General features: G+C 38.8%; 1 protein-coding gene across 1 annotated transcript; it reads left to right on the forward strand.

The window, feature by feature from the left end:
* Positions 1–607: 607 nt before the first annotated feature.
* Positions 608–19748, forward strand: LOC140226711 (uncharacterized). Its single transcript, XM_072307150.1, has 2 exons — positions 608–1780; positions 19632–19748. The coding sequence occupies exons 1-2, from the start codon at positions 608–610 to the stop codon at positions 19746–19748; spliced, it is 1290 nt and encodes a 429-aa protein (XP_072163251.1).
* Positions 19749–26287: the final 6539 nt, after the last annotated feature.

Below are 26287 nucleotides of genomic sequence, written 5' to 3' on the forward strand. Positions count from 1 at the left end.
TTATTGTTCTTGAGTGATTTTATAGACTCACGTCTTATCTTGTCGGTTTTACTGAGCTCTGGTTGCCGGACGTCACGGAGAAAGTTGTCAAGATGACGTTGGACGTTAGAAGTGAAAGCGTCGATGTGGGAGTTTCTTCCCGGCGGCGGAGTCCACTTAACTTTGGCTGTAGATGGTTTGTGTAGCTTGTTCGGCTGCTTGTTAGCGTTGTTGTCGTTGTCGGAGAAGAACTCTCGCAGCTTGATTCGTCGGTTGAAATCTGCCGTATCTTGACATAGCCGAATGCCATCAAGGGGTTGAGGTGGGCAGTACGACAGGCCAAGTTGTAGAGTCTCCTTCTCTTCCTGTATCAGCTCGTAGGACGACAGATTGATAACCATTTCAGCAGAGTTGCGTTCGTCTCGGGAAGGTTCTTCTCGAAGTAACGGGGATTGCTGGATTAGATGGTCAAGTTTTTGTGACTTCTGCCACATGAAGTGTTTCACCATTTTGTCATAATGGCGTTCCAGGTGCTGGAGGATCGTACCATAATTGACTTGACCATCTAATCCAGCAATCCCCGTTACTTCGAGAAGAACCTTCCCGAGACGAACGCAACTCTGCTGAAATGGTTATCAATCTGTCGTCCTACGAGCTGATACAGGAAGAGAAGGAGACTCTACAACTTGGCCTGTCGTACTGCCCACCTCAACCCCTTGATGGCATTCGGCTATGTCAAGATACGGCAGATTTCAACCGACGAATCAAGCTGCGAGAGTTCTTCTCCGACAACGACAACAACGCTAACAAGCAGCCGAACAAGCTACACAAACCATCTACAGCCAAAGTTAAGTGGACTCCGCCGCCGGGAAGAAACTCCCACATCGACGCTTTCACTTCTAACGTCCAACGTCATCTTGACAACTTTCTCCGTGACGTCCGGCAACCAGAGCTCAGTAAAACCGACAAGATAAGACGTGAGTCTATAAAATCACTCAAGAACAATAATGAGATTATTATCAAGCCCGCCGATAAAGGTGGCGCCGTGGTAATTCAGAACTTTCAGGATTACCATTCTGAGGCAGTGCGACAGTTGTCAGATAATAATTACTATGAACCTCTGTCAGAGGACCCCAATGATAAATTTCGTGAGAAGGCTATGGAATGTGTTAAGCATTTGACAGGCAATAACATATCTCTTCCTGAGAAGGCTAGGGTTAGTCAATTTTACCTCTTACCTAAAGTACACAAGCTTCCTAAGATGGTGACGAGTGTAACTAAACAGGAAGCAGCAAGTTCCGATTCTATCATTGCAGCAGCCAAACAACATGCGATAATCCCACCAGGCAGACCCATTGTGTCCAGTGTCGGTTCCCTTACTGAACCAATGTCTCAATTTGTTGACGAGAAACTTCAACCATTTTTACCGAGAATCAAGAGTTACATCAAAGACACGACGGACTTCTTACAAAAGATAGAATCGGTTCAAGTTGCCCCTGGTTCGACACTCGTCACCATGGATGTTCAAAGTCTGTATACTAACATCCCACATGAGGACGGTGTACAAGCAATACGCCGCTTCCTCCGTGACCATGCTAATGAGGACGAGGCTGTAGATGTAGACGCATTAGCTCAAATGACAGAATTCATTCTGAAACACAACTTTTTCCACTTTGACGACAAGTATTATCTACAGAAAAAGGGCACTGCCATGGGAACTAAGATGGCACCGGCGTACGCCAACATTTTCATGGCCACCTTGGAGGAGGAATTTCTGTCAAGCTATCCTCAGAAACCTACGGTATATGTTCGTTACATTGATGACATATTTATAATTTGGGATCACTCTATTGAAGAACTGGCTGCTTTCCACCAGGCATTCAATTCATGCAATCAAAGCATCAAATTCACAATGGAAAGTTCACAAGAGAAGGTCCATTTCCTAGACGTATTGGTGTCGATAGACCAGGACAACCAAACGCTACAAACATCCGTGTACCGTAAACCCACCGACTCTTTCTCATATTTGAGATTTGACTCATTTCACCCACACCACATCAAACAATCGATTGTTTATAGTCAGATGCTCCGCTTCCGCCGAATCATCTCGGACGAGGATACGTTTGACAGAGAGGTCCTTACACTAGGTAGACAATTCCTCAAACGAGGATATCCTCCAAAAATGATCAGGAATGCAATTCGTAGAGTAAAAGGGAAATCCCGAAGAGTTCTCCTCAACAAAACTAATTTGGAGGAAAACAAGGCACGTCTGCCATTCGTGACCACTTACCACCCTGCTACCACATCTTTCGTGAAACAAGTCAGACAAGAATGGCCTACACTGGCACTCGACCCCGAGTTAGGGAAACTTGTTGGAGATCAACCTCTGCACGCCCAGCGTCAGCCCCCAAATCTCAGAAAATTGCTTGTAAGTACCAAACTCCCAGCTCCTTTACCACCGAGTGGTAACACACCATGTGCTAAGCCTAGGTGCCAAATTTGTAAACACCTTATTACTGACACTAGGGTGAAAATCTCCAACAATGTCACCCTCCGTCCACAGAGACTTACCTGCGATTCCAGTAATGTACTGTATTGTCTGATGTGTGCACAATGTCCTCACGCTATCTATATCGGTGAGACCAGCACCAAATTCCGGATGCGCTTTAATAATCACAAATCGTCCATCCTGAAAAATCGGAACGACCTTCCCGTTGCCAAGCACTTCAACCTCCCCGGCCACTCATTGAAGGATGTCAGAGTGTGCATTTTCGGGGGAGACTACACATCAGCAGAGGAAAGAAAACTCGCCGAGTTACGAGTAATCGTGAAGAGTAAGAGCTTTCAAGGTGAAGGGTTGAACAGGGATTTATCCATTCTAAACGGTTACTCATTCTTCCGTTAAAGAGAAGAATAAGTCATGATGAGGATTATAAGATATTTTTTTTTCAAAATATCTTTCTAATTGATAACTGTTTCACTACCACTGGTGTTGTGATAGAGAAATTAGTTGGTTATTCTGCCTGAGATTATGACGAATTATAGCGAATATTATGATTTCATGTCTCCATCTTAATAATCAATTTACTCTTATTTTGTATTATTTTCTGTAGATGGATTCACACTGTCATCCTATTACTCAGTTGTATGAGTCAATCAATTTCACACTTGCATGTTCAAATCTGTTTAGCTTTCAGCGAGACACCACCAAACTGTGACTTTTGTAATTGACGATTTCATCAGTTTCTTAACAGGAATTATTATACCAACTTCTTCCTACCGATGATTTTTGTATTTTAAGTCATGAAACAATTTGATTGTTGGAGCGCTCTTTAACCTAATTTTGTAACTTATGGTACGTTGATGAGTACATTTGTCGATATCTTAACATGTGATAATACAAAGTAATTGAACACCATTGTTACGTAATAAACATGTCAATGTCCTCCTCCTTATGCGTGGGGTACCTTGACTACATTGCGTCTACATGGCAACATCATTGTAAAGGGTACGCACTCTCATAGCAACCAATTCTGTGTATATGGGTGCGCGCTCTTCATGTTCAATTTATGTTTTGGTATTGACATTCCGCGTCGAGACTCCTGAAGAAGGTGGAGGCCACCGAAAATTTGAGTTGTTCAATAAACTCATTCTTATTGGCGAAATAATGCATTACTAGTTTATTTCTTGATTCTTCGCTATATATATATATATATATATATATATATATGAAGAGTTTGTTTGCAAAAACCGATAAGTCCATATTTGCCAAATGGAGATATTTGCGATTAAAGGTCAAGAAAAATAGAGAGAATAATAAGAAAATGTTTGCTTCTTTTGAACATAACTTCAAAAATATACCTTTATATGTAGTGAACAATATATCATTTAAAAGGTATTATTTTGTACTTTATGACAGAGATTGTACTTCAAAATCTTCAAAAATGGACTTATCGGTTTTTGCAAACAAACCCTTCATATATATATATATATATATATGAAGAGTTTGTTCGCAAAAACCGATAAGTCCATATTTGCCAAATGGAGATATTTGCGATTAAAGGTCAAGAAAAATAAAGAGAATAATAAGAAAATTTTTGCTTCTTTTGACCATAACTTCAAAAATGTACCTTTATATGTAGTGACCAATATATCATTTAAAAGGTATTATTTTGTACTTTATGACAGAGACCGTACTTCAAAATTTTCAAAAATGGACTTATCGGTTTTTGCAAACAAACTCTTCATATATATATATATATATATATATATATATATATAAAACGAAACCGGGTTTCTATGCAACTTTTTACTATCGAAATCATACATTTTCTTTACGAGCTATACATCAATGGAAAGATCAACTTTTCTTCTTTCATTTGATGTACAACTTAATGTTCATTGCTCATGCATGACTGAGTTAGAACAATGAAAAGTGGTGTTACCAAATTTTCATTTGCACGCGCAAATGGTGACTTTAAGTGAATTTTTCAGACTTTTAATGTTACGTTTTCGAAAAACAAAGTTCTTAACCAAAATATTCATATTTTCTTCTTTCATATGAAACCTTACACGTCAAATATGAATAACGCATGCTTGAGAAAATCTGTATGAAAGCATGCTTCATTTCTGCCAATTCTACAGATAGTCGAAGAAAACAAGCATTCAGCTCTCCCGACATAGCATCAGACAATGGGCTCATCTGCAGCATTGAATTCACACAAAACAACCACAGTGCTACAGTAAATGTTGTTCGGGGGTGGGGATGGGGATATTTACAGAGGATGCTGTATGAGACGGACAGCCCTTTGCTGTCATTTATTTAGAATAAGCTATGAGACATAACCGATAATTGAAGACTAATATCGTGAGTATTCTCAGGCTGCACGCAGTCCAATGGCTACGGGAAATCGAATGCTACACATTTTGATGATTGTATACCTCAAACTTATTTCACTGTTTTCCTTACTCTCTACATTTCCCTCACACGTGGTTAGTCCAGACCTTCATCAGTGACAGGGTTTTGAAGTTTTTGAAGGGGGAGGTGAAGCAGAAAGAGAGGGTTCTTCACTCTATTTATCACTGAACTTGCGCTTCTAACATTTCAAAGGTACAAGTGCAGGGCAGAAAGCCGTCTTCTGTTTTGTTCTGTTTTAAGTGTGTGTGTGTGTGGGGGGGGGGGGGAGGGTTCGGAAGGCTTTTTCAGTTACTTTCCTCCCCCGTTACATTCCGCTGATGAACACCCTTCCTCTGTGGTTGGATCATGTGCTAAGTTACAACCCTATTCCGAACCGTCTCTAACATTCCCTTTCAACATCTCCCTTCATGTTTGTGTAAATTCATTGAAGCATGAAGGCCATTTTTATCTGCCAAGTCGGGCAGGCGTCGGGAAAGCTAACTGACTCCTTTATTACTATCCATCTTTCTGAGTAAAATGGAAGCATATTTTCAAATTAAGTTTTCTCGAGCAGGCGTAGACAATTTTTTTACGCATGAGATGTCATTTGAAAGCCGAAAAAGCCTTAAAAACTCATCCAAAGTCGCCATTTGCTCGTGCAAATGAAAATTTCGTAGCATTACATTCTATTGTTCTAACTCAGCCTTACATGAATTATGAACAATGAGTTGTGCATCAAATAAAAGAAGAGAAGGAAATCTTTCCATTCATGCATATCTCATAAAACAAATATATGATTATGATCGCACAAAATTGCAATGAAACTCGGTTTCGTTTTTTTTTCTGGGACACGCTGTATATATATATATATATATATATATATATATATATATGAAGAGTTTGTTTGCAAAAACCGATAAGTCAATATTTGTCAAATGGAGATATTTGCTATTAAAGGTCAAGAAAAATAAAGAGAATAATGAGAAAATGTTTGCTTCTTTTGACCATAACTTCAAAAATGTACCTTTATATGTAATGACCAATATATCATTTAAAACGTATTATTTTGTACTTTATGACAGAGACCGTACTTCAAAATCGTCAAAAATGGACTTATCAGTTTTTGCAAACAAACTCTTCATATATATATATATATATATATATATATATATGAAGAGTTTGTTCGCAAAAACCGATAAGTACACAACAGGACAAATTTCGTTATCCCTTTTGTGCCTATCTTCATTATGAGACCATTCTGAAGGAATGAAATGAAAACAAACGCAATCAGATCTTTATACTGCTGTAATTTTTTTCAATTTTTCTAAAAATCTGCACAAGTAAACTCGTTCTAACATGTCATCTGCCATCCACGCTGCTGCAAAGCCGGGATCGGATCATGGGTTAAAAAAGGCATGAGTGAAATGACCACAGAAATGCGTGCGCCTCTACATACTCCTTGTCTGATGGCATGACCGCCGATCGCAAGCAAACGAACGATGTAAACGCGTTGGGGGAATACCGGCATGCATTTCAGCAGTATTGTACATACACGTATGTATAAAAAAAAAAAAAAAAAAAGCCATGGGGAGCAATGGAATACAATCCCAATGACCATGTGGATGGATCTGAAAGGGTTAATTTCTAGTTTATAATTAACCAATCCATTATGCCTTTAAGATGAAAGCCAATCTAAAATTTTATCAATTTCACGACAATGATAAAAAAAAATCTAGCAGAACAGTGCAAAAATGATAAAATCGGATAAAAAATAAGGAAGTTATGACATTTGAAATTTCAAAAATTTTCAGAAGACACTTCTTGTCCCATTGCTATGAATGAATGAATGAATGAATGAATGAATGAATGGATGAATGCATGAAAATGAATGAATACTCAAGAGTCAATTTTATTGATCTGTATGTCACAGTACATAGAAATTTAGCTTCCAATTCTTCCAACTTGTTACACACAATAATTATGAAACACACACGCACGCGGACGCACACATACACACATACACACAATCAACCAGAAAGTGACAAGCCTGACAGAAAAAGAAAGACAGGAAGGATCTCCTCTCATACGATAGTAAGTCTTTGGAGAAAAAAAAAAAAGGTCTCTCAATAAATAATCAAACAATTCTCAACTATTGGAAATAAACAAAACATGTATGTAACAGAAGTGTATTCAATTCAAATCACAGTAGAAAATAAACATGAAGCAAAAATGAATATGAGTCCCCAAGAAGCAGAGCTTGTGAGTGGAGCCCATTGTGAATGTACGACATTAAAACTATAATGTACAGTGTGAAAGGAAACGATCTATAGATGAGACCATCTGGGGCATTGCCTCTGCAGACTGGGGAAAAAGTACCCTCTATCATGAAAATCACCTGTTATTTTCTTAATCCTTCACATCTCCAGAATGTTCATTATGTGTGCACTTCCTTTATTGCAAATAAGTAATGAACCACACATTCGAAATGTGCTTTAAAAACGAAATAAATAAGTGCCGGTAGGCCCGATAGTAAATCATCGCCCAGCATGTATTCTGTTTGTTACGTCTCATGAATAATTTATTCATTTCAGTTCTCAGCGAGCTGTCCTTTTTTTTTTCCACACGCATACATTGCGTATTACAGTATGTGCTACGTTTTATCCATATTAGCGCATGCGCTGTGTAAGTCGTACTACAATACGAAATGCGGTAGGACTATAAAAACCTCGGATAAACTCTTTCACAGGGCTCTCAAAACAGATCATATTGTAAATCGACTTCGCCTGCCGTGATTGTAAGTATCTTATCTAAGAGTAAGGCTACTAATTTTAGTATAAAACCCTCTATTTTGGTCTCTGGTCACGTAAATGCTTAGCCATATCAGGTGCTTCCGTGACAGGTATAGGTTTGCTGTGCGACCCCTTTACGGTACGTATTTGTCCGTATGGGGTCGCTGCTGCGGTTAGCCCAAGGCATGCACGCCACACATGTTATGCACAAGGGAAGAAAGGCCGGCCGGCCGGCAGCCCGAACTGGAAGTTGTTTACAGGATTGACAGCGCGTACTGTATGCATGCAATTCAAAGGAGCCGCCGCGCGCACAGACGATCGGCAATAGGATTTAACACGCAGTGCGATGGGACTAGAATAACCAAAGCACATCTGACTCATTTCAGCGCTTCCTATTGGCTTCATTCTTGAACCCATTTTATAATATAGTATAATCTACTTTTTTTTCCTCATTCATACCCCTTTCAGGTAATCGCGGTTCAATTATCCGCATCCAAATAATGCGGATGAAGTAGTCAAAATCGCGTTCATATATCCCATGAAGTGCGCACTACTTTTACGAGCACCCGTTCATATAATGGTGCGAAGGACGGAGTTATTTGTCATGGTTACGGCGCACGCCTCTATAATGACGTAATGTTTCCGGTGAATAGCCTCACGTGTATGCACACCTCTCGCGCGCTCAAGCTCAGCAATCAGCGGTTGTGCGGGAAATCGAGTGACCTTTGACCGAACTGTGGAATGTTAGTGCGGATAAGTCGTAAAACGCGTTCATGTATTCTCGATCTACTCCTCATGCTGCAATTATGCGCATAATAGCAGCATCAGAATAATGCGCACTTTTCTACTCCTCTCCCGTTCATGTAATCGAAATTTTACGACTTAGTGCTCCTATTATCCGCATCCACGATTACCTGAAAGGGGTATTAGTTTGCGTTTGTTCTGATATAAATCCCGTATGAACATGAACATAGGTTTGAAAGCTGAACTCAGTAGATTTCTGTGTTCTCTGACTCCAGCCATCCCATTCAGGTGCCTGGTTTTGTGTAGAACAAAAGAATCTGTGAGCCCATCAGCCCATGCTCTATTCATACCTCGCACCCGATCAATATTTTCATTGTTCCATGGCACATGCAGTTGACAGCGGAACGGCGGTACACGTACCGCTTGACTGCCTTCGCACAAATATTGAAAAAACATTCTTTAAAATTCAGTGGGTCTCCTGAAACGCAGTTGTGGTGACTTTCAGAGAAAAATCAAGCGGACATCCTTAACTCTCCGCTTGCAAACTCTTTCAACTTCTAACTCAGTGAACACAAGGAGATATGGCTGGTCTATTGATCATCAAATTTCGCCGCAAAATGGCTTAATTACGTCTGAGTTATGAAAATAAAAATACAGTTAGGCAAAAAATGTAGTTTTACATGTATTACAGATAACAAAAACACTAACAAGCTAGAATCATAAATACATCAATCGTGGCAATACATACCCTTATAAATCTTGACAAAAAAAGTTCTTGGGAAAAAACACAATAGCAAAGAAACAATTCTGGTTTATTGTACAGAATAACCTCCATTACTGACATAATTATAGCAATCCTTTCAGCTATAATAATGATAATCAGAAGAGAGGGAGTGTGAATTAAATAAAAGAAAATGTGACCTGCTGCAACAAAGGATTCGAAAGTCAGGGGAGGCCAATTTTCTGAAAATGACATGACATTACTCCCTTACTCTTCCACTTTATTGTCATACATAACACGACTCATAAAAGTACTCGGTTGCAGAGATATGGATGATTTTATTAGCGCATGTCGAGTGGTTTAAGAAAATAATCAGCGTTTCGAGAAAACCGCCTTCAAAGTTTTCCTTCCGACGCTATCATGATCAACGGGAAGCAGGACAGTTTTCACCATGTGACAATAGAAGGTACGCTCCCAGCAACCTCTGTGGTGTTCATTCAAGCTTAGCGCCAGCGGTCTACGCACGACCAATTAGTAACCAGGATGTCACGCACTGACCAATGAGATCACTCCCTCGTTGCTAGGGGCGGAGTCTAGCTGCGGCGCTAAATCCAAATCTTCGGACACATTTCTGTTCCATTGAAAGTCGGAAAATCATAGCCCAGTAAAATGCTATTTTTTTTTTTTTTTTGGCTTTCCTTCGTTCATTTAGCCTTGAAATTTCGGCAGATATTAGAAGATACATTAGACCACAAAATGATATCAAAAACAGAAATTCGAATGTTTTGACGAATTTTGATGATCTGACTTGAAACTCGATTTTCTCGACTCACCCGTCAACGACTTTAGGATCCGTTTGTTGTAGCGGGTCACAAATATTCAGAGGTATAGAGTGGTATTATGTTGGAGTCATAGAGTGAGTGAATCAGGATGAGGGAATCACCAAATTATTGAAACACAAACTTTAAATGTGTCCTTGGAATCCTGCAATTTCTACGAGTATTTTTTCGTAGGATTCCATCATCTTCCACGGCTCTTTTACGAGTACTACATATCATCAGCGTATTACCTCTGCACAAAATTACTGTCACTTCCTTTCTCTTTTGTGATATTCAAACGTTCTTTCAACAGGTTATTTGATTTGTAAAAGTATTGCTGTTCTTTGAGATATGAAAATAAACTACCAGTATATATACTGCCAAAATGGGACAATAGTCATGATAGTGAGCTAACGCTATACGGTGTCTGCATAGAGCGTAGTGAATCCAGACAAAAATCGGGAAAAAAAATCCCGGATTAAAGGTGGAACCTGGCTTCTTGAAAGTTTCACAGCAGAACTGCACATGCAGAGAATACGCAATTCGCTCTCCCCCTCTTCAGTTAATCATCACGGTCATGAGAGAGAGTGTCTGTGACAGACTAAGTGGGTCAGCGAATAGCGGATCCTCATGTTTCTCAGTATGTTCAAAGAAATTGTACAGATGTTTTCCCCCGAGTAAATTGACGTAAGGTTTCCCTTGAAAATACTGGATACAATGCATTAGAAAAGAAAGAAAAAGAAAAAGAATACCGGTACGATTGCAATGTTTATTTTCCATTTATGCCGCTTGTAAGCTCGTTGCCTATATCCCCCACCTCCTAAGAATCCGTGGTTTCTTCTTTCTCTCTCTCTCTCTCTCTACAATTCATCTGTATTCCAAAAAAAAAAAAAGAAAAAAAGCTTGCGTTTTTTTTTTTTTTGTTTGTTTGTTTGTTTTTTTTTTGGGGGGGGGATCCACACAATTTGATGCTCTCAATGACTCATGCTTGACTGGGTATTTTGTGAGCGTGCGTGCCTGTATACTATATGCTGTTTTTAGACATTTACATCCAGATGATGTTAAAAGAGATGGCATAGTATTTGTTGAGGTGAGAATTCAGCTTTCAACTTTTTGTGTGAGATGATTAGAAACCACTTCATGTAATGTTAAACAGCAGTCATTTCTATAAGAGTTCAAAGTCTAGTGGATGAAAAATCGGTTTTGAAGTGGCTGAAATATCCAAGAACAAAGTAATACAAAGCGATTCTAATAAAAGGTGGCTCCCATTTTTCATTGCGTTCACTTTGATATGGATATTTCAGCCATTTCAATTCAAAATTTATGAAATAAACGTTGCTTCTTTCTAACAATACCGGTACTTTGTTTTATTAACAAAAAAAAGTCTCATAATCTCAAAGAAATCATCACAAAACTTTGAAAACCTGCGGCACCATCTCATCCAAAACTGAACTATCACTTTGAGATACAAAGTCTGATTGCTCTCATTATGTACTTCACCAATGCAACATTGATATCGGCATGCATGCTTTGTTAAAAGATAGGCCATCCCTTTTGCATTCCTTCCCAAATAGCACAGAACATGATATATTCCACATGAATGACAACACTATTGTAAAGCTATAACATGTTTGTGATATTTGAAAGTTGTTAGCCGCTAAACTTCAAATAATGCACAAAATGCTCGCCATAACGTATTCTGTGTACGTGGCACAGCAGCATGAGATACTAATCCTCCTGTGGTTGTAATATGATATTTGTACTTCGATAAATGTTAATCTTGAAGATATGACTTGATCCATTGGATGGCAGTTCCTGTGATGGATTAGTCATTATAAAGTCGTATTAGTAGCAACGTGTGGTCGAGCGTGTCAAACGCAGCCGAATAGTCAAGAAGAAAAAGAGCAGCCTGATCATTGCTCTTGTCGACAGCAAGAAGGAGATCGTTGAACACTTTCAACAAGGCAGTTTCTCTTGAGTGGAAGTTGCGGTATGCTGTCTTGTTTGCAAGAAGCAGATGATAAGTGTCAAAACATCAAACATCAGCTGTGTAGACACAATCCTTTCAAGGAGCTTGCTCACAAATGGCAGATTAGCGAATGGTCGGTAATTGCTCAGGACATCGGGATCTAGGTCCGGTTTCTTCAGCACAGGGGAAACAAAAGATGTCTTGAATGGTATTGGAACTACACCCGATGACAATGATGTGTTAATGATGTTTGTTAAAACGGGAAGTAGGTCACCAAGGGCCAAGTTGGAAGAGGGTCTAGACTGCAAGATTGTGGTAGATATAGCTTAATATGATAAGGCTTCGAAGCTGAACCTCAGTAAGTGGCCTAAACTCACTCAGGTTGCAATTCAAAGAGTTTCCATGAGCCTGGACAGATAACTCAAAAATGCCTAACGTCAGATGCAAAAGAAGACACAATATCATCGATTTTCTTCTTGAAGAATACACACTGAACCTGTGCACGAGTTCAGAATGGGGATGAATGTTCGGGATAAATACAGTACAAGACTCAGGAGGGGTGGACAGTTTCTTCACGAAGTGGAATAGTCGTTTAGAGTCAGCGTTGGCAAATTCATTTCTCAGGTACTGGGACTTTGCATCAGTGATCTGACTGTAGTGCGACTCACATTCTTGACAATACAGGTCCATGTCAACCTGCATGTCGGACTTCAACATGCGACGTTCAACACGACGCCTACGCCTCCTGGCCTCCCTAATATCATGATTGTAACAGTCACGGTTTAAACAGGGGCATGCTTGTCCATCAGATTTCTCAAAATGTCAGTACAACTTGAATTTGTTTATGTAGGACAACATGTACACTGAAAAGTTAAAAAAAGCCTGTTTAATATCATGGCGGAAAGAGTTGGTGTCTATGTCGCGAAGCTTTCTAAAGCTTACTTTCCTTCTTAGGGTTTGTGGGCCTTTGAGATTAATGGTGGAAAGGATGGCGAAGTGATCAGATGGCAAAGATGGCAATACAGTAATAATTTATGGAAAATAATATCTTCCGATTTCCTACTGAAGACTAAATTAAAATACTGTGTGGCCTGCTTGGTGAGTGACACCCTGAACATGTTGATGGAACCCAAAGGATTCAACGGTATTGAGAAAAAGCAAATTCATCTACATATATATTAAAGTCACCAAGAAGAATGGTTGGATGAACATCAACAGCAGCACACTAAAGGAGAGTTAAAAACTCATCAGGAAAATTGTTGCTGGTAATGGTGTGGCGAGAAGAATGGGGTGGGCAATAAATGAGTAATATGGAATGTGAGATCCAACATTTCGAAAGACAAAAATGTGTTAATGTAATGGACAACACCGCCTGCAGCAGACCTATACATGACACAGATACCACCTCCTCTAAGTGTCTTTCTTGGATGATGGATATTGAAATTTGGAAGGGATAATTTCAAATCAGCAATGGTAGTCTCATCCCTATGGTCACCTGAAAGCTATAATTCGGTGATGACCAACACATCGATATCATTATATGTGATCAGAGTTGACATTGGCATCGCCTTTAGTCGCTCCATAAACCAAATTGAGACCCATTGGGAATATCACAATAATGGGATTGTGACCTTGGAATTCTTCGCCTGCGGCGTCCCCTGTGCTATGAGTACGCCTCTGCTGCGTAATCCCAAGATCACATACCCTTCTCCAAACAGTCAAAGGAAGTAGATGACTGGGCTTCCTATTTAACTGATGGCGGGCATGTGCATCATGTACAATACGATTTGTTTGAGAATTACTGAAATACTCATTAGGATGTTTCGTTACATGAACTTCCGTGCACATGGACCTGCATAATTTTATTATCACCAGATAGTAGAATGGCTAACTGAAATCATGCACATGTGTTGCTATTAGTAAGCAATGTTTACCACAGTGTCTGACAAGCCTATGAACAAAAGAGAGAAGACTGTGATTACAGTTGCAAGCATCAGTTGGCAGCATGAATACATGGTTCACGTTCAGAGAGATACAATCAGAGGTATACAAAAGAAGAGATGCCAGAGACGCCAGATCTTAATCCCCTTCATTGATGTGGACGTGATGCTATTGGCATACCCATGTGTAGGGTGTGACAACAAAAGGTGCTATTGAAGTACAAAGCAAGTACACGAGAAGATGTAGGAGCAGTTACAACACTGGATACTGAAAATGACAATACAGAGTAGGTTACAATATCTAGATACAGAAATCAACTGCTATTAATATATCGCACTAAAGCTGGGTTTTGTTTCATGTATAGGGTGACTATAACCCCCCCCCCCCCCATACACATCTTCGTGCACATGTAAAAGTTAAGTTTGCTTGTTTGGTAGAAAATAAGTGACATTGGTGACCGTGCCCCACAAAACGAACAAAAAGTCGCACACACTGATTTTGTGTGAGGACTGAAAAGTAGGTGAAATGGGTCAACCGAGCCGATGTTGACTTTTTCATATTTTCTGAAAGAGCAATTCTTCTTCTACATTATGCTAAAAGTTGGGATCATAACACGGACAGGAAAGTGTGCTTTTTAGAATTAAGGACAGAATGTGTTAATAAGGCATGATCAATTTCAATTTAATCTGATAATCTCTTCATTGTTGTTACTCCGGTGGTTTACATCCTGGTTGTTGTTGTTGTTGTTTTTTTTTTTTCCATTTATTGCACAGCCAGCACTGCTTGGTAAAGATTAAGCGCTTGAATAGACACTGTACTTCAGAGCCTCTTTTCTCACTTCACACTTTTCCTGAGTGTGTGCCTTCTTTCAAATATTTAGATAGGTTAGGAGAGTCCATTTGATTTGAGTTATACTGTACATCATTTCAAAGGTAAAAGTCTGCTCTTTCAGAATATGCTCTTAACTAAAATTTCATGTCTGGCGACTTTTTGTTTGTTTTGTGGTGCAGGGTCACATATACTCTCCCTGTAACATTTGAGACGTTTCAAATTCATCTGATAGTGAGTTTATTTAAAAAGGGATTGTTGATGTGTCCTTCTGATATATCTTTTTCATTCCTTACCTCTATGTGTTTGCTTTGAACCCTCATCGATCCTATAAGATAAATACAAAAAGTTGTATGAAATCAGATAAATTAACAAACTATGTAATACAACTTTGATTTAAAGAAAAATAAAATCAGACAAGTTCTTGTTGTTGAATCGGAATCTTAGATAAGATCACAAACAACTGCATGTTAGTACAACTGTAATCAGACAATACCTTTATTGGTTAATTTGATATCCGAGTACTATTGTCGATTTCATCTTAACTTAGGCCATTTGTTTTGATTTTATAGGATAACACATTTTGTATATCGCTTTATGTGATAAATCAAACGGATTATCTGATATCTGATTTATAATATGTTCATATTATGTAAACAATTGGACTACATACACAATGTTAAAGTATCTGAAATTACACTTCTAACAAAGTTGATATCAAACAATCCGTTTGATTTATCTGAAATCAGGGTACTGATAGTTCATATACATCTGGTATCAGTCTACTGCTTCTTGATTCTCGATATCAGACTATTACTGATGTAGGGACCTATGTGAAATTAGATAATTTGTTTTGCTCTATCTAAAGCAGACAACTCTCTGTTGCTTCTGATATCGGACAGTCCGTTTGATTTTTCTTAACAGATGGTTATTGTTTGTTGATTTATCTGATATCAAATTTTATTTGTTGAACTATGTAAAATCCAATTTCTCCTTGTTGTTAAGTCTGATATGAGACTACTTGTCGTTGATTTATCCTTTACCAGACTATGTTGATTGCTGATATAATAGTATTGAAATGTGATTGCTCTTTGTTAATTCATTTTAAATTCAACTACTCTTTGTTGATATATCTGATATAAGACTACCGTGTTGTGATAAATCCGAAGTTAGACTATTGTGTGTTGTTTTTCTTGCAGAGGTAAACTTTAATTTTGTGCTTTCATCATTGCAGTGGAGAAAACCTCCTCTCTCTCTCTCTCTCTCTCTCTCTGTCTGTCTCTATCCCTCCCCCCCCCCCTTCTCTCTCTCTAGCTGCATGATAATGCAATACAAGGTAGTTCGTATTCATTTTAATTTGTGTATTACAGTTATCCAAGAAAATAAAGAAATTATGTTCTCTCTTTTCTCGGCTGTATATCGCTGTGTGTATGAGGGTATATGAGTTTACATGACGTGTGTAATAAGTGGGTGTTAGTTCCTAACCGCTGTGCGTAGTGTGTGTGTATGTGTGTGTGCATGCGTTGCGGCAATATTTTATTTCAGAATTCATGGTTCAGTGCATCATTCAGTGGATCAGATGACTTATCTCTCTCTCTCTTTCTCTCTCTCTCTATCTCCCTATCTATCTATCTATCTATCTATCTATCTATCTATCTATCTATCTATCTCTTTCTCTTCTATCAACATATCTTAACTCAAGGACTAGTCTCATCCATGTAATAGCCTGTAGTGCAATTGATTAGACGTCATATTCAATCAGGTATCTGTTGCAGACGTTAAGTTATTGTGCAAAATATAACAAGATTTGACAAGAGATATGTCAATAACTGTTTTTTGTCTTGCTGCATCATACAAGAGAAGTTTAAGTTGTTTGCATGTTGCGTGGGTAAGTTAATGCTAACAACCTTGTTTTCTGTATCATAACCATCTTCACCTTACAATTCTTCCAGTCCATCCTGCTATCATGGAGGTGACACCTCCCTGCTGCTATCAAACACACACACACACACGCGCGCACACACACACACACAAATACACACACACACACACACAAGTCAAGTGCATCACAGCACCACAACCACGATCAAAGAATCTACCTTGAAATACACGTGACTTCAGTGACTGCAGCAATATAAGTAGAACACATCAGTAAAAGTTTAGAGAAAATCGGACAATCCATTCAAAAGTCATGCATTTTTAAAATATCTGTAATAAAATAGTTTCACATGCGTAGAGCATTGTAATGGAAGTATTAAGAGAATTTCACATTTTTTTTTTACCTATTTTAACGGAGAAAACGCACATTCCCTCGACTTGTCACTTACGGAATCTAAGTTGAGGTAATATAATTCTTCGTAACTTCTGAAAGAGGGACAAGTGTTCTTTTATTATGCGAGAAAAGTGAAAATATGTTGATATTTCTTTTCATTTTCTCTTGATATCATTGTACACATGCAATGTGAAATCACCACCTGTAGTAGTCTTCTCATCCAGAAGTGACTGTGCAGAAATTTCAAATATTCATAACTTCTGAACGGATTGTCCGATTTTCCTCAAACTCTTACTGATGTGTTCTACTATAATATTACTACTTTCCTTCAGTCCACATTTCTCTGAAGATGAACTTGCCCTTTAAATTGATGATTTTATGTTTCGAAGAAGTTGAATGAGATGTCTGAAAAAAACAAATAAACTCCACAGTACTGTACTTTAATTCTTAAATCAAAATCTGGATATGTTCCATCTTCACACAAAATATTAACGAAATAACGTATCAGAGTAGAACAATTTATATTGACATTCAAAACGTGAAAAGGGACAAACTACACAAAAAAAAACTTTCAGTTTCTACCACAAAGCAGGTCTTCTTTAACATAGCAACAACTGACTTACCTAACATTAAGGTATACACAGCGTAATCCAACTATATCTAGAGCTATAGTTAGTCAATGTTTCCGTCAGTGTTGTCAACTGAAAGAAAATAACTGTAATTAGGTGAAAAACGTTACTCCTAACCGTTTCTCCTATTATGGCATCCACATCACTACTTCTCGGAGTATATAAGCGACAAAAAAGCAACTCATCTGCTTGCAATCGTAGATATAACCCAGTACTCCTAGATCTTAACTTATCTACGTAAACATTGTCTCATAAAATACGTCCCATATACAATTTTGGTTAATGGGTAACTTTGCACTAATAGCTTCAACCAAAGCATGACAGTGAACGTATACTGACATGTGTGCGACCACGACCATTTAACTTTACCTTAGTAATTCACGTTAGTAAAAACAAACCCTCGACTGCAAAAACTCATTACTACACCGCATTCATTGTCACAAATTTGGTTCTTAATATGATCGTACAATTCATGAAATCCTTTAATCTTGAGTCATAAGATACAAAGTGCTTGAGCAGCGTGGTTTTGTAAAAATCGGCGTTGTATCCACCTGTCTATTTTGGACAAGATGCTGTAATACTTAGTTCGAATCGAATTTTTAAATTATCGAGAGGGGTTCTCTGAGTAAATGCAAGTTAATTTAAACGCTTGAAAGCAGAACTCACAGTCTTAAGCTGGCATTGCCAAACCACATTCACATAATTGAATCCATAATGGGTACCACTATCATAATGGTACACATATTTGCGGAGCAACTGCTACAGTGATAATACAATACAACAATATTTCTGCCAATAGCAAACATAATGCGCACAATTCTATAACTAACAATAAGGTCACATAGGGTGCGTTCGAGCGCTCTCCTAAAGTGAACTGTACCGTACCGTACCGCGCCAGGGGAGCGTTCGAACGCTCCTAAAGTGTACCGTACCGTACTGTACCGAGCCAAAAGTGGATCACTTCCCGATGTGCTCCAAAAGCGTACCAAAGCGTACCAAAAGTTCGTTGTAAAGCATGCGCGTATCATGCGCATACGTCACAATGCAAAAACATCATTCTCTTTGTTCTGGACAGCTGTAAGTAGGTCAAGCGCAAGGTGAATGACCTTCTTGCTACAAACAAGCGTGACCTTTTCTAAAAATAACTCGAGAGGTACGCTTTCTCAACAGAGCATTCGAACGCTCCCAAACTGGCACAGTTCGGTACGGTACGCTTTAGTTCAGTTCGCTTTGGTTCGCTTTAGAGCGCTCGAACGCACCCATAGAGGTTACTACTGACCACAGCCTCTATGACACTAATTGGTATTTATCAAGCATGCAGTTTATGAAGCCAGGTCGTGGATATCAGTGACTTACTAAAACTGAGAAATTATCAAAAAAAAAAAATGTGGATACGACTAAACACACATCCTTTTTCGGCTTATTTCGTTGGAAGACATTCGAATGCTCCTTTAGCAGACAATTCATTTATAATACCCCTGCCGCATCAAATCTACCGATGGTTCCAGTATAGTTATGTAATAAACACATCACCCGCTGACTCATTACTAATCAATAGAGATCAAGTTGTACACGTTTCATCGTGCTGAGCGAAAATTCGAATCCGGTACATTATACGGATATAAGTTCTGACATCGGGGGAAAAACTGTTCTGTGTAATGTGCTGTGAATCTAATATGTTAGCATAATAATCACTAATATACACAGTTTCATGCGTACATTGGGACAAACATGCATGACAATTGATTCCACACCTGAAGTTACGGTCAATAGACGAGGGAGGCCAGGGGCCGAATGGTCTTCGTCATAATATGCTTTTTTTTTTCTGTTAAATTGTTAAGTTCCATGCTACACTATTTCATGTATCTACTGAAAAAAGAGACAGTTTACCTTATACCAATGCACATTTCAAAGATTAATCATTTTGCGATCGAAAAAAAAAAAAAAATTCCGGTCACCTCTGCTCAGAAGTGAATTCTTAGACTGGCAAGGAATGTAAGGCCTACAACCTCAATGGATCTTGCTCAGTCTTGTGGTCATACAGCTTTATAAATTCAACCTCCTTCCCCTGTCCCGGGAGCGGTTCGAAGAATATGACGTGGACACAATTACGGTGATCATCTGGCTGATCAGGCTGAACCTTCACCTGAATGAAGTTTGAGAGAGAGAGAGAGAGAGAAAAAAAAAAAGAAGAAAAGCAACGAATTAGAGCAGTAACACTGAGTAGGCCTAGTACTTGTTAAAGGACAAGTTCAACTTCAAAGACATGTGGGTTCAGTGAATGCAGCAATGTTAGTAGAGCACATCATTGATAGTTTGAGGAAAATCGGACAATCCGTTCAAAAGTTATGAATTTTTGAAGTTTCTGCTCACTCAAGGCTGGATGAGAAGACTACTATAGCTTGTGATGTCACATGAGTACAACGATATAAAGAAAGAATAAAGAAAATTCAACATATTCTCACTTTTCTCGCATAAGAAAAGAACACTTGACTTCTCTCTTTCAGAAGGCAGGGGGAATAATATTACCCTTAACATTACGTCAGTTACAAGTCGAAGAAATGTGCACATAATTCAAAAAGTAAAGTTTTGTGAAATTCTCTTCTTATTTTCTTTATATAGTTGTACGCATATGACATCATACACTATAGTAGTCTTCTCATCCAGCAGTGACTACGCAGACACTTTAAAAATTCATAACTTTTGAACAGATTGTCCGATTTCCCCCAAACTCTTACTGATGTGTTCTACTAATATTGCTGCATTCACTGAATCCACATGTATATGAGGGTGGACTTGTCCTTTAAGTATTCTAGGTCCATTTATAGATAGGTCCATCAATAGTGAGCCATCTGAAGTTAGGCTACGGTCACAACTCAGAGAGGCGACCGACCGATTTGTAGCCTGCTCGGTCGCTGCTGAATTTTCGCACCGCCCAGCAGTTTTTTGAGATGCTGAGCAGGCTGTTAAATCCTAGCGATGGCCGAGCAGTGCCCTGTCGATTTCCCGTCGGTCACCGATCGATTTTCAGTAAAATTTTGGCGAAATGTGGGGATCTGCAACGAGCAGAGTCCGAGCAGTCACCGAGTGATGTCTCATCGGCAACTGGACGATATCCCACCGGCCACCGGCCGATTTTTACGAAGCTCAGCGACCGACGGGTGATCGATAGGTCATCTACCGGTGACCCGTAGGCGTACCGGCGGCCACCCGCCGATCTCTGCCGGAAATTTCTCACGAGCTACCTGTGTTTATTAATGTTCCTATGTGATTTGTGATGTGTTAATTAATTAAATAATTAAGAGAAAACTTGAGGCAAAACATCCAATAGTTAAATTATCAACTAACAAAACTCCGCCATGTGATACCACAGATAACTAGAAATTAGGAAATAAAACAAAAGGGAGGAACACCCAAGATGGAACAAAGATTAGAATAAATTAGAATTTTCCAAAATATCTTTTTTGCTTCTATATTTTACAGTATTTTCTATTCCTATTTGATTTCATATTTTAATTTTCCCCATCTCTTGTTATTCATTTCTTCTTCGATCAATAGGCATTTAATGAATGATAAAGTAACCAAACCATATTTTACTACGTCAACATATCGACACTAACTTTTAGCTTTCATCTCTTTTGCCCCGAAGTGGTTGCCTCTGACTTCAGTGTCCCTCATGTTGGCTGCCGAGATGTTGAGATGCTGATATGTTGGTGGGGTTTCCTTGCCTCTTATCCCTCCCCCTGCTTCTTCCACATTGCGCTAGATTATCTTCTCCATCTAGGCCCTGATTTCCTCCAGTGCCTCTGTCATTTTTATCTTAAAATTTTTAGTCCCCAAATCGCTCGACGGCGACCGCTCGATCTATTCTCTTGGTTTTCTTCTGAGCTCTTGTCATTTTTGTCTCTATTATTTTTGTTCCCTAAATCGCTCGGCAGCGACCGCTCGATTAGGTCAGTACCTGGGCGGTTCCTGCTCGGACACAGAGCAATTGGGCAGCGAGTGAAAACTGGTCGGTCGCCGCTGAAATTTTAACTCCGTGTTAAAACTTCAGCGGCGACCGACCGATGCCCTAAAAATCAGCGGCGCCTGGTCGGTCAATGGTCGGTCACCGGTCGTTCTCCGACCGGTTTTAGCTAAAAACTCGCCGACCGGTCGCCGAGCAGGCTGATTTTTGGGGTTGTGACCATAGCCTTGTCCATGTATTTCAAGAGTTAAACATTGATAGTCGAATATGCTTTTTTTTTTTAATTCCTTATTAATGACGGTACAGCGCAATAACCACCAACTGACCAAATTAATATACATAAGTATCAAAGTGTTTAATAAAAAAAAAAATGATACTAGCGTATTACTCGTTGAGATACTCACGCTAGAACCATTTTTTTTTTTTTTTAAGATGAGGTAAGAACGTACCGAAGAGCGTGAGATAAAAAGACGCACGCATTGACATTCGGTTTTGGCGCACGCATGTAATGCTGCGAGTCAGCTGCAGTGATTATAAGCGAATTGAATTCTAAATCTACGTCACCTTCTGCATCAACCGTTGGGCTTCAAAATAATTTGGACAATAAAGAAATGAAATGAAATGAAATGAAATGAAATGAAATAAAAAATATCCGTTACACTTAGTTCCACATCAAGCAGGTACAACACCGGGTACATAATCAAATGTATCGCGATTGTTGTGTGTGATTTTTTTAATGAATCTTAGGAACGTAACTTTCTGGTTCAGACATTACTTTTGAAGGAATTAAAAAAAAAAATAATGTTCAATTAATCATATTACAGCATTGGTTACCTTCACTACGTAGTTGGTTCCCGCAACAACCTGAGATGCAAATATGAGACTAATGTACTCTTCGAACTTCCGTCCAGCTGCTTTTTCAGCGTCACTGCGAACCTTGGTAGAAGAAATTAAAAGTCAACATTAAAGCACATATCAAACAAATGGAGAGACACGAAGAAAGAAATCTTGGAACAGGGGACATCAATTATACAGACACATTCGACTCATTGTGTCATACTGGTAATTTGTTGTCACCTTTCTCATTGGCGAGGTTCCAGGGTAAAAAGATAAATCAGTACTTAAGTTTGTACCGTTCTCATTCGTGTACTCATTTATATACTGTATACCTGGTCCGAGAGTACACCTTTAAAAAAATGTTATAGTTTGGGTTGAGACAGGGTTTCATGTTTTATTTATTTTTTTTGGAAAAATAATGAGAAACCACTTATTTGAAGTATTGAAGACCACACAATTTTTAGGGGAATTAAACGTTTATGCGATTAAAACGGTTCTGAGCACTGGCTGAGATATCCACAAGCAAAGTAAAGCAAATGGGTGCAACTCAAATCTGGGATTGCAAAGTCAGATGCAAGTATAGTAGGTCCCACTGGAGGTTGTGAATTTGTAGGCCCTACAGGTATGAAATTAATATTCTCTACACCTGGGAGGCGGTGGCAGTGAGTGTATACACTCTAAAGAAAAAAAAAAAATCACCCCTGTGGACTTATACTGTCACACATTACTAGTACTGATAGTGTTTGCACGAACCTGGAGAGCGTAACTCTTCACTGTGGCAGTAATTTCTTGGGGATCCGAAAGTCCTCCATCAATATTGTCGCTTGCGCAGGATTGCTGTTCCGTCATCGTTAAAACTTGCTGAGACCACAAGACTACTCAAAGAAGAAGCCACCAGCACTTGCAGTAACATTCGCATAATCTTGCATGGAAAGAAAGAGGTAAAGAAAAGCCACACATAGATCTATGATATCTGAAGATGAAAGATTTGCGCTGGGCCTGCGAGTTTGCGCAGTTCCGTAATGCCAAGTGTCCGCGTATGATTCGTCCGTGAGCTGAATCGTGTGCGATGTTTTGCTCGTCGCTGATCATCTGAGTTTTGCTTTTAGCTTGTTCGTCAAAATTAAGGAAGATCCGCATTATAGACCGATGTGGTGTTTCGCAACCAGTTGGAAGTTTACAAAAGAATCTTATTCGTTCCCGAATTCTTAGCAGAATGCAGCTCTCAGTATAATGTGGGGAAAGACTCGCGTGAACGACGTTTAACAATAAGCCTGCAGAGCAGGTCATGGCAGCAGAATTTTGTATTCTTCGGCAGTTTGTTGATTTGTCTACCAGGCAGATGGTACAAGAGATTGTTGCAAAAAATGGATGGGAGACATAACCAGTGTCTGAATATGTCTCCGGGTTGTCTTTTTAATCAGAAATTAGCGGATGCTGCAATTTTGGGGAGAGCAAATGAAGCTGATCTGCATATACCCGTTGTTCACATGAGTCTTCAAAGACAGATTGTGGTAAAGAATAATAACCAAGTTTCTTGCATCTGTTGAGCATTGCATAGGAACGTCATTTAAAGAAATTGCACTAATCGGGCTTGAAATCCTGGTCCTGCTTATGAAAATGTAAACATTCTGATTTAAGCCCCCGTCACACAGTAGAGCAGATCGAGCCAGCGAATGCCCAACGGATTCGAAAATTTGGAATAATAACCGCACTTACAGTGCTTGCCATCGATAACATTATTCTAAACCGCTGCTATAAAAGTCAGCCTGTACTAAATGGTATCTCTGCATGGAAATTGGAAATTGTGAAAGTTCGACTCCCGTTATCATAAGATGATTAATATAAACTGTTGAATTTCATGCTTAACCGTGGTTAAAGGACTTCACCTTGTATGCACTGTCTATCGATGTTAGTATAAAACTATGCATTGTATCTCAAAGATAAAGTTTCATAGATTGACTCTAAGCCCTAAAACATTGAATCCACGACGCACATTGAGTGTGCAATGCAACATATTAACACCTATCTACAATGTTACTGATCTTTTTCCATTGTTATTGGTGCTGCTGGTGAATATTATTTCCTGTAATTGATTTGTAGGGCCCACCTTTTGTTTATGATACAGAAAGCGAACAAGCATGCTGGACGAGATGAGATGAAAAGAGGACTGTCGTGAGGAGACTTTTATTTTTTTTTCCTCAGTATGGATGTATTCTAAAATGATTTTTTTTTTTATGATTCGCCCAGTCACTCTTCAAGAACATCCCGAAATCCCAGATAATATGTATTAGCCAAAACCAACAAAAGAAATTGACGAATATGCCCAATTGAGCTAAATATCACCATCAAGCTAAAATTATAACACATCATTACATGACACACCTATCAAAATGCTTAAACAGAAAGAGCAAGAGAAGCAGACAAGAACCTGATTGTCCACTCATGAACAAAAAGGAAACAACAAAACAACAAAAGAAAAAAGATGACTGTCACAAAAAAGGGAAAAAAAATGCGTTCGAGTTTAAATTCAGCTCAAACGGATTTGATAAAGTGTGCGTCAGCCGAGATCCATCACGTAATTGCAGCAGTATCGCTTTGCATATGTTAGGCATTCGCTGATAATTCGGTTTGTCCGCTCAGCATCCGTTGGATAGCCTGTATGCATTCGCTTTCATTCGTTACTATATCCGCTCGTAAGACGGTTCATATATGCTCATCATTCGAGCGTATCTGGACTTTGCCAAATTTTGCCCCTAAATGGTATCCGCTAGGCATTCGCTGATTTATACGCTATAGTGTGACGGGGCCTTTACTTTCATTCTGTTTTATATTCATTCAGCTTTAAACTATTCTGTATTGACCAACTTTTAATATCCGAGTTGTTCAAATTTCGTTGACTCGATATAGGTGCAGAAGACTGTTTAAGTTCACGAGCAAAGAAATCGCAGTATTGAACCTACTGAATAACATTTCTTATGCTGTTTTTTTTATTACTTCTGACTTCAGAATACCATGACATTCATTTAGTTAATAATAGTCGTTTTGAGAGTGTTTTGTATCTATAGTTTTTCGTTTGTTGTGAACATAGAACTAAAAAGGTTGAACAACAACGGTGAAAGATTCAGTGGTTGCTGTATTCTGCCTTTGATTAAACGAACAAGGTCCAGTGGGTCGTCTTATTATTATCATCATTTTGGATTCTCCAACTATAGGGAAGCAAAGCCTGGCATTTTGAGTAAAACAAATGACAACACCTAACCATTAGTGCACTTTTATTGACAGTAATAAAACAACATTAATGTAGTGGGTTACAAGAGGTTTACACAACAAAGCTAAGCCAATTATGATCTGGTGGGAGTATTCGGGTCTTATATAGGACATGTGGAGCACCCACCAAACACGTATACAGTTTGGCAACAGTCATACTTTTGCACTTATTTCTTCGTGACATTTTAGTACATCTCGACTTAATGTGTATTAAGTAACGACTTTTGTAGTAATACAAGTAAACATGTTCCTTTATATGGAAGCTTGCCACCAAAGATGAGCTAATGCTGTGGTAATCACTTTGACGGATTGGGACAGCAAATGGTTGAATCCTAATTTTCTTATATCGAATAAGGAAATATGAATGGTTTCCCTGTAGGTTCAGATACATCTTATTTGTCCACTTGTCTTGTCACTTAGCATTATAATATAGAAATACATAATGCACAAGACAAAAACAGAGAGTTTATACTTGTACTCGTAAAATGATAAAAGCATACAGGTGCATGCGAGGAAATGGCAATATCTATTGAACACATTAAAGGGTGTGTACAGTTCTGGTCGAGGTGAGGATTTAGCTTTTAACGTTTTGCGAGATATTCAGAAATCACTCTATGAGATGTCAA

Source organism: Diadema setosum, chromosome 3 (genome assembly GCF_964275005.1).
Source record: "Diadema setosum chromosome 3, eeDiaSeto1, whole genome shotgun sequence".
Taxonomy (NCBI): domain Eukaryota; kingdom Metazoa; phylum Echinodermata; class Echinoidea; order Diadematoida; family Diadematidae; genus Diadema; species Diadema setosum.

Excerpts from the sequence above, each read along its gene's own strand:
- LOC140226711 (XM_072307150.1), top strand. The coding sequence starts at position 608 with ATGGTTATCAATCTGTCGTCCTACGAGCTGATACAGGAAGAGAAGGAG. Across the intron at positions 1,781-19,631 it reads GCTATCCTCAGAAACCTACG|CTTTATAAATTCAACCTCCT; the intron begins GTATATGTTCGT and ends GTGGTCATACAG.